We start from the raw sequence: 9,419 nt of genomic DNA, 5'->3' as shown, positions 1-9,419 counted from the left end.
TCTGCACACACAGGAGCGCTGCACTGATTACGTCATTGGGCGACTGAAACACCTCAAAAAATGCAGTAATTAAGCACAAACACAGATTACTGCTGAACTTTGATTGAATCACTTCAGTGTATGGATGATTTCATCAGCTCAGATCACCCTTTGAACGGGTGGAATGCCAGTGTCCCGGGACTATAAAAAACCCATGGATTCTATGGAGAGAACACACCATCAGGTCGAAGAACCCCTGGACGTAAGGTAAGATTACATCTACATTATACCTCTGGTCATGTTGAGCTCTGCTGTTGAATCTTTGTGGAAATTTAAGAGGAGAAATCTGACTAGAAACTGAAATGCATTATTGTCTCTGTCTGTTCAGGCAACTCTCGCCCATCCTGCAACCATGAAATTCTCCCTCATCGCCGTCCTTGTTGTCGCTCTGGCCATTGGTGAGACTTTAAACCATGTTAACTTGTGATGTTCTCAAGATATGTTGTATTTTGATGTAATATGGCAACTTAGTTAGCCTACACTCTGGAATCTTTCCATTGCACAAAAGGTTCTTAATAGTGGAAAAGGGTTTTTAGAATAATAAAATAATTCTTTTTAGAACTGTTCATTGAAAGGTTCTCCGAAGAACCCAAAATGGTCCTATTTCATCAATGTGAGAAAAACGTAAGAATGTAGGGGTTAAACAGACATGGAACAATGTGTGTGATGGATATTTTATCTTTATTCTATCTCTGTAAAGTACTTAAAGTGTCCTGTAGAAACGTACAGTAAAGGCCATAGAGTCTTTCACCTGATTTAGCTCGAGTACTTGAGAGTAATGCCATTGAAGATGTAAGAGTGTATCGATCAAACATCTCTGTTCATGTTCCAGGCTCTGAGTCAGCATCTCTGGTCAAGAGAGACGCTCCTGCTGAGCTGGACAAGATCGCCAAGTACTTCCAGGACCTCGTGGACAATCTGAAGAACGTTGAGGGCCCTGAGCTGGTCAACAAGGCCAAGTAAGTCCATCATCATCATCATCATCATCTCAACTGTGAACTTAAATTATCAACACAATTATGATCCAACTGAATGTATGTTTTTAATGAATTCTCTTTGGTTGGTGTTGCAGCGCTTACCTCGAGCAGAGCAGAGCCCAGTTCCAGCCCATGGTTGAGAAGCTCCAGGAGCAGCTGAAGCCCCTCTCCAGCAACATTGAGGAACAAATCAAGCCTCTGGCCGCATCAGTCCAGGCTCAGGTCGCCCCCCTGGCCGGCATGGTCCAGACCCACGTTGAAGACGTCCTCAAGCTTGTGGCTGACAAGACCAAAGACATCCTGCCGCCTCAGTAAACTCAAAGAATCACCATTGCTTAGTTCTCTTATATTTTCTCTTTATGTATATTTAAAATAATAAAAAGGATTTAAAAGGTCACTGTGCCATCTCCTCCTTCCATTTTGTCACAAAATGTGTTTTTCCGTGCACATCTCACATTTTATTAAAAGTAGCCATTTTGTTTTAAGGAAAATCAAGCTGACAAATCATGGTTGAGAAAGAATAATTTAAAATAATTACCTAAAGAAATTGTGATGTTGAACTCATAGCAAAAGAAATATAAAAACCATAAGGAAAAAGATTGTGTTTAATTTTCCTAATGTGCTCAAGGAAGCAGCCTAATAATAACTACATACCGTAATAGGCATATTTTCCTTTTTTTATAGTAACATTTTCTTTTTTCATAACTTTATGTATTTTCATCCATTGATTTATGCATTGAGGACAGGTGGTTTTGGATGAGTGAACATGTCATACATTTGATTAAATCAAGAATGAGAGAATGAAAAAATGAAACGGTACATTCATGTTGTAAAGATTAGTTTTAAAGTAGAAATGTTTCCTTTTTATCTTAATAGCAGGTAAAATGGTGGGACATTGAGCCCCTGACATCTCAAGAATCAATGATGCCCCAACATGATTTGTTATAATATAGCAAAAATTACTTAAATTGGCCATATTGTGTGATTTTATTTAAAAAAATACAACATTGAATATAATATATATATATATATATATATACACAGACATTATACAGCCTCGTAGTAAGAAAGTAATATGACAGAAACACTGTTTTAGCTCAGCTATCCTGAATAAAACCTAAAGCAACTGAATAACCACACAATGAAATTTGGGTACATTTATTACCAAATGAATATCCTCAGTTCATGTCAGTCAGTTGGTTTGGCAGCAGAGGGCAGTGTAAATAAATAAACTCTGGTTATTTTCTGTGTGCAGTGAAGACATTCATCTCAGAGCCGTGAGGTAGACTATGACTTGTTGTCTTCTTAGATAATAAAAACAACAAAATCACTAGTCTTCCACACTGCAATAGACTCCGGCAACAAACCACAGAAGTGCATCAAATAACATCAACTAAAAGAGATATCAGAGCTATATACAAAACATGATTCTTGAGAGAAAATCATGTTCAAACTCTCGGGTCGTGATTTTATTTGCACCTTCTTTCTGTCAGTGTAAGTCTTGGCCTGTAGACTGCAGTCCCTATCCCACCTGAGCACAAATCGATGTTTTTTTTTATACATCGGTCAGAGTTTTAACTCATATGAAGCAATAATGTGTCCGCCGTCAGCTCACATGCACCAGTACCATGTAATATTTCGTCTGAAGGTCACACAGGCGTGAGGGACACGCTGTTAGTCCGCTCTGACCTTCTCCTTGTACAGCGAGATAAATAAACTACAGCGAGCTTTTCATGCCCGCATGTCAGCCTTCATAAAGCACATTTTTGTAGCAGCATCTCTCTTTGAAATTCAATGCCAAATGCCAATAGCCAGAGTCATTTGACAACGCTGAATAAAGCAAAGGAGTAAAATGTCATGTTCAATATCTCAAAAAGTAGTTCCACTCATAGGGAAAAAAGGTTCAATGGGTTCTATATAGAATAAAATCTATATATATTGGGTTTTTGACTCAATTTTAAAGAACACTTTATGCCAAAAAGGTTCTAAATGTCTTAAATAAATGACATAATACGTCCATGTTTAACGGGTTCTTGCATTTTTTTCTAGTGATAAAGTATGTTGCTTAATTCATAATTTTTAATTTTTTTTATTAATTATACTAAATCCATAAAATTACGTTAAAGGTTATATATATGAAGCACCTGATATCTTTTCTTCTAAGAGTGAAGTACAAAAATATAGTATTTTTCTACCTCCAAATTGATCAAAACTTACCAGAACGATGACAGACTTTCATGTCAATTCCTGTCTCTCAAGTCAAGCCATCTTTATTTATATAGCGCTTTATACAGTACAGATTGTTTCAAAGCCGCTTTACAGTGATAACAGGAAAATGATGCATTCCGGCTGTTGTTCTCTACCTTAACTTGGTCCGCATGTTCTGCAATACACATTCAAAGTCCTTAACAGCCGGTGACCTAAAGGGATGAATCAAAAACGAATACATTCAAATTAAGAATTGATATGAAACAAAGCGTGCATTCTGCAAATCACCATTCTCACATCACAACAACATGAAATAAAATAAAACACTTGGTACTCACCGTGTACAGCCATTGTGCGTCTCTCAAAAGAATCAGTTATAGTCGAAAGGGCTTGCCTTTGACGAAAAAGAAAGAAAAATAGGAAAAGAAGAGGGAAAAATAAGCCTCCCGCTGATAATTGGAGTCTCTGCTGCACTTGAAAATAAAACAGAGGCCAGATGAATGGAGTACTGATACAAACTCCAAGGTGCTTTAGCTGAAAATTGGGGAACAAAACTACAGGTTTGTTTTGGAAAGACTGTAGGACCAATGGTCCAGAGTCAGAGGTTCCTGAGGAGTCTTATCTCTTCAAACGCAAAGGGCCCCGGGCGCTAGGAAAGCTCTGCGTCTCTGGTCAGCGGTGGATATACTAATGGCTAGGTTTTGCAGAAATGGGTTATGTTTTTTACTCAAAGCTGACAGACAGACAACCCCCCTTGCACACAGGTGCTATTCAAGGATATTGTGTAAAAAATGACGTCAGCGAAATTTTACTTGAAAATCTTTTCAGCGTAAAAGTCCCGCCCTCTGTTCCCAGTGTATATAAGTTCATCTGTACTATAGGCTGGCGTGTTCTTTAAAGAGCTTTCCTCAATGCACATCCATACATTTGATCATTTACATATGTGAAGTGAACTATTGATTTTTTTAAATCATTATTTATTCCCTTTTAGGGCATGCGTATGATTTTAACATGCCTGTACATCAAGTGCATTTTAGTGAAATATAGAATACAGTGTACAGATGAATCTGAAGACAGACAATGCAGTGCATGCAGCGCTTTGCCTCAGCGACAATGAAGCGCTGGCCTTGGTGATAGTTGCTAGGCGATGGAGGAGATACAATGGCCTCCTTAGAAACCAAAGGCCGTTTTTTTTGGGCTAAAAGGAGCAGTGGCACACAAATTAAACTTGATGTGCCATACTGAACTAAATAGCGGTGTAGATCATCAACAGTGTGTTGTAGTAAGCTGCAGTTGTTGTTTTTTTCCCCTTAGTCTTGTAAATAAATTTTAATTTCACCTATTGCATATGCATAAACCAGGTTATTATTTTATTTTTGAGATTTCAAATTTTTATTTTTCCTGATCAACGAGATTATGATTATGTGATAGCATTTTGATGTTCCTGACAATACATTGATATTATATCAATGTACTGGAACTACTTAAAAATGCTTTATACATTATGATTGACTGATATCCATTAAAATAATAAAAGAGGTAAACATGATTACTTTAAATGTAAGAGCAACAGTCAATAAACACATTAGTGCACAATGTTACCCACACATGACACTTTAACAGCAGTAAACTAGTGCTGTCAAAACGATTAATCGCATCTAACATGAAAGTTTGTATGTATATACATGAAAGTCTGTATGCATGTATGTATATATGTATGTATGTATGTATGTATGTATGTATGTATGTATGTATGTATGTATGTATGTATATACACACGCACACATACACTAGGGCTGTCAAAATTAGCGCGCTAACGCATGGAATTAATTTTTTCAGTTTAACATTTAAAAAATATTTAACGTAATTAACGCAGCAGTTTTTTCTGTCCGGATGCGTGTCAGATCCGGATCCGCATCATGTGCTTCAGATCTTAAAGTCACAGTAGCCTAATAAACCTGCTGCTTTGATGTCTGTCATTATTGTTAATCAAAGAACAACAGACAAAGATAAAAATCACTCACTGCTCTTGACTGCATTTTTTTTTATTTAATAAGGATTAATCTATATTTAATTGAAAATGTATGCAGTGAAGATTGGAGTGTTTGATAAATTTGTTCAATTTCTGTATATTTCCTACCTGTTCAAGTATTTAAAATATATTCTATGTTGTTTCGACATTATTTTGGAGATTAAATGTGAAATTACTACAATATAAAATATATATTAAAAAATGTTGATGTTAGGTGAGATTAAATCGCAATCGATTGACAGCACTAATATATACATACCAAACCTTGCCAAAAGTTTTGGGACGCCTGCCTTTACATGCACATGAACTTTAATGACATCCCATTCTTAATCCGTAGGGTTTAATATGGAGTTGGCCCACCCTTTGTTCTATCGGGTTGATGTGCAGTCCAGTCAAGTTCCTCCACACCAAACTCGCTCATCCGTGTCTTTATGGACCTTGTTTTGTGCACTGACGCGCAGTCATGTTGGAACAGGAAGGGGCCATCCTTAAAAACTGTTCCCACCAAGTTGGGAGCATGAAATTGTCCAAAATGTCTTGGTATGCTGAAGCATTAAGAGTTCCTTTCACTGGAACTAAGGGGCCAAGCCCAACCCCTGAAAAACAACCCCACACTATAATCTCCCCTCCACCAAACTTTACGCTTGGCACAATGCAGTCAGGCAAATACCGTTCTCCTGGCAACTGCCAAACCCAGACTCGTCCATCGGATTGCCAGACAGAGAAGCGTGATTCGTCACTCCAGAGAACCAGGGACATTCGTGAAATGTCCTCGTGTAGGCTTTACACCACTGCATCTGACGCTTTGCATTGCACTTGGTGAGATAAGGCTTGGATGCAGCTGCTCGGCCATGGAAACCTATTCTATGAAGCTCTACACACTGTTCTTGAGCTAATCTGAAGGCCATACGAAGTTTGGAGGTCTGTAGCTATTGACTCTACAGAAAGTTTCTGTTGTTCCCAATTGCTTCCATTTTGTTATAACACCACAACAGTTGACCGTGGAATATTTAGTAGTGAGGAAATTTCACGAATTAACTTATTGCACAGGTGGCAACCTATCACGGTACCATGCTTGAAATCCCTGAGCTCCTGAGAGTGACCCATTCTTTCACAAATGTTTGTAGAAGGGTCTGCAGGTATAGGTGCTTGATTTTATACACCTGTGGCCATGCAAGTGATTGGAACACCTGAATTCAATGATTTGGAGGGGCTGTCCCAATACTTTAGGCAATATAGTGTATATAAATATAATAATAATATATATATACACACACAAACCTTTATGTAGATGGTTTGGTAGATCGCGATTAATCAATTTGACAGCCCCATATATATCCAACGAAAGAACAGGAGAAAGCTTAGCAAAAATAATCATGTATAACATAGATGATACCGGACATTAGAATGAAGAAAACTCGGGGCTTAAATACATATAGGGATAATTAACGTAACTAGGAACACGTGAGAAATCAATCATAAACAATGGAGGCAAAGTTTAACTTACAGTTTTACAGGATTTTATATATAATTTTGATAACATTTTCTATCGTCCACAGTGGTTTTAAATGTAGAGCAAAATCGAATACAGGTTAGAATTAGATCACAGAGGCCATTTCCTATTGATAAAATGATTATATTTTTTTTTAGAACCAAAGTTATTCAACTTAACTTATGCTGTAAAGACATGTAATTTGCCAAGGAAAACGCTTAGCAATTAGACGACCATTCTTTCATTAAGTTGAGGTCAGCCCATTAACGACGGCAAAAAAAGAAAAGCATAACGCAAGTTTGACGCACCCCAGTGAGTTTTAGACAGGTCTTCACAATGGGACCTGCAGCAAAATGTAAATTACACTAAATTGCTCTAATACACATCCAGTGGTCCTGAGAAGCACAGTGGGTCTTTTATGCCCATGACTGATGGGTTCATCTACAAAGTGGAGAAGAATTAGAGAGCAGGCTTGAAAACAGTAGAGAGTCAGCGGCTGAGCAAGAGGCAGGGCAGTGAAGGATTGTTCTTTTGTACTGACAGCGGAGGCAGGTGCACTTTGCGAGACACAGAGAAAGACAACGGCTGGCTCGCTAGGACGCGGTATTTCCAAGATTAAAAAGGACAATTAAATTAATTGTATTTTTCTGGAGGGGCCTTCCTTCTTAATTAGGAAATTAAAATTAGATTCAATTATTAAAGCTGGCCACACCTTTACATTAAAATGCTTTTTTTCACATACAGCTTTCTAAAATTAGGTCATCATTTAGGAAAGAGCACAAAGGGATTGTAAATCACACACTGTATATACATATGCCTCAATATGTCTCTGTTTCTATGGGCTGCTATGGAGCCCTGTCCCTTTTCAGCGATGTGCTCGTTGTGTTCTGTCTTCTGGTTTGTATTAATATTATCTTTAAATTTGTATTATCCACTAGCCTGGATGCCAGTCGAATTTAGCCGAACAACATTCGGTCTGGACTTGATACGTTGTGGAGCAACTAAGCCCGAACAGAAGCTGCTCCGACCAATGAAATTGTCAGGGCGGGCTTTATACGATGATGGACAGATGATATTCACGTCACCAAAGAGCGCTTGGGTTAAATTCGTTCTAATCCTAAACAGAGAACTTATATGCATTCACCTTTACTATTTCTCTCAAAAATGATGATCGTGTTGGTAAGTACTCTTTGTATCCTTAAATTCTTTTTTACAACACCGGCAAAGATCGTTTCATCTTCTTCTTCTACTTCTTCCAGCGTGCGTGCAAGACAAATTTGCGTTGCTCGATTACTCTGATTGGTTGTAGGTCTATCCAATTGAGGTCTTTCCTGGTTCGGTTGAAACACGCCCCATAATCACAGCCCAATGGAGCAGTATCAGACTCATATTCTGACTAGAATTGAGTATGACGACATCAGGCTATATTTCCACAGCATGAAGGTAAGATCTTATGGATTTATGAATGAACCGCTCGTTTTAATATCTTCCTGGTCTACCTGACATTTGTTATATCATCCGCTTCAAACATTACAATGAAAACTTTTGTTAACTATACAATAAGTAAATCAACATCAAAGCTGGACCGTGAGCAATCGAGAGCAAGGGTGCGTCTCAATCAGCTCCCTAGTTCAGTAAGGCACTGATCAGGGAGTCGGCCATTTTAAGGGCTGTCTCAATAGCAGAATCCTTCCAATGCACTGAAGCGTCCGCTCCCTAAAAAGTCCCACAATGCACCGCAAAACCCAGGGTGCATCGATGCTCAATATATTCCCTTAACGGAAGTTCTGAAGCACGAAACTCAAATCACATGAACCAACTCCCTACACATAATGACCGATAACGTTATGTGTTTTTAAAAACAGAAACCATTATTTTATTATATTTCAGCATAAACATACATCGTTAGACAGGTAATGAACACAATCTAGCTAACATTTATAATTTACTTACGGCTGAAATGTTGTACGTATGTGTAAAAAGCAAAGTATTTATCATAATGTACTTTAAATAACATTACAAGTAAATGTCAGAAAGATATCAGCTCTGCTGTTGTTCATATACCAGTAATGATGTTGTACAATGAGGACGTTGTCACGTCGCCGGAAATAGAGTCATCAGTGTCCCAATGTGTAGTGAACCAGCGTCTTTTACTGTCCTTACCAGTGCCTGAACTCGTGTCACGATATACTGATTCACAAGCTCGGGAGCTAAGGAACTGAATGAGACACACCCCAAGTTGACCGAGCGCCTGCAACCATATACACATGTATGAATACAGGGAGTGCAGAATTATTAGGCACGTTGATTTTCTGATCATATTTTTTTCCCAGGCACATTTGACCAATTCCAAACCACAGTAATCCTAATAACTACTATTGATTTAGTATTTAATAATGTATAAGTGATATATAATTGTTCATGAAGGCTGGAAATGAAAATCACCTTATATTCAGGTGTGCAGAATTATTAGGCATGTTTTCTTTTACAGATAAATTGAGCCAAAAAAGAGATTTAACTCAGACTGAAAAGTCAAAAAGTATTAAATGCCCATGAGAAGGATGCAATACTAATGCAATACTAGACATTGCAGTTAAGGCGTGACCATTGGACAGTGAAATGCTCGTTGGGTCAGCAGGATCTGACAAAAACATGTGGCGGAGAAAAGACA

The 9,419-nt window shown here is 38.0% G+C and overlaps 1 protein-coding gene across 1 annotated transcript; it reads left to right on the top strand.

Moving 5' to 3' along the window:
• The first annotated feature begins 217 nt into the window (after positions 1–217).
• Positions 218–2,009, top strand: LOC307138262 (uncharacterized protein). Its single transcript, XM_079836475.1, has 4 exons — positions 218–246; positions 368–437; positions 872–998; positions 1,112–2,009. Exons 2-4 carry the CDS (start codon positions 392–394, stop codon positions 1,329–1,331), a joined length of 393 nt encoding a protein of 130 aa, XP_079692601.1. The 5' UTR covers positions 218–246; positions 368–391; the 3' UTR covers positions 1,332–2,009.
• The last annotated feature ends 7,410 nt before the right edge of the window (positions 2,010–9,419 follow it).

The sequence above is a fragment of the Gobio gobio genome (genome assembly GCF_949357685.1).
Source record: "Gobio gobio genome assembly, chromosome: 15".
In the NCBI taxonomy this organism is placed as follows: domain Eukaryota; kingdom Metazoa; phylum Chordata; class Actinopteri; order Cypriniformes; family Gobionidae; genus Gobio; species Gobio gobio.
This window is presented reverse-complemented; position numbering and strand designations above follow the sequence as displayed.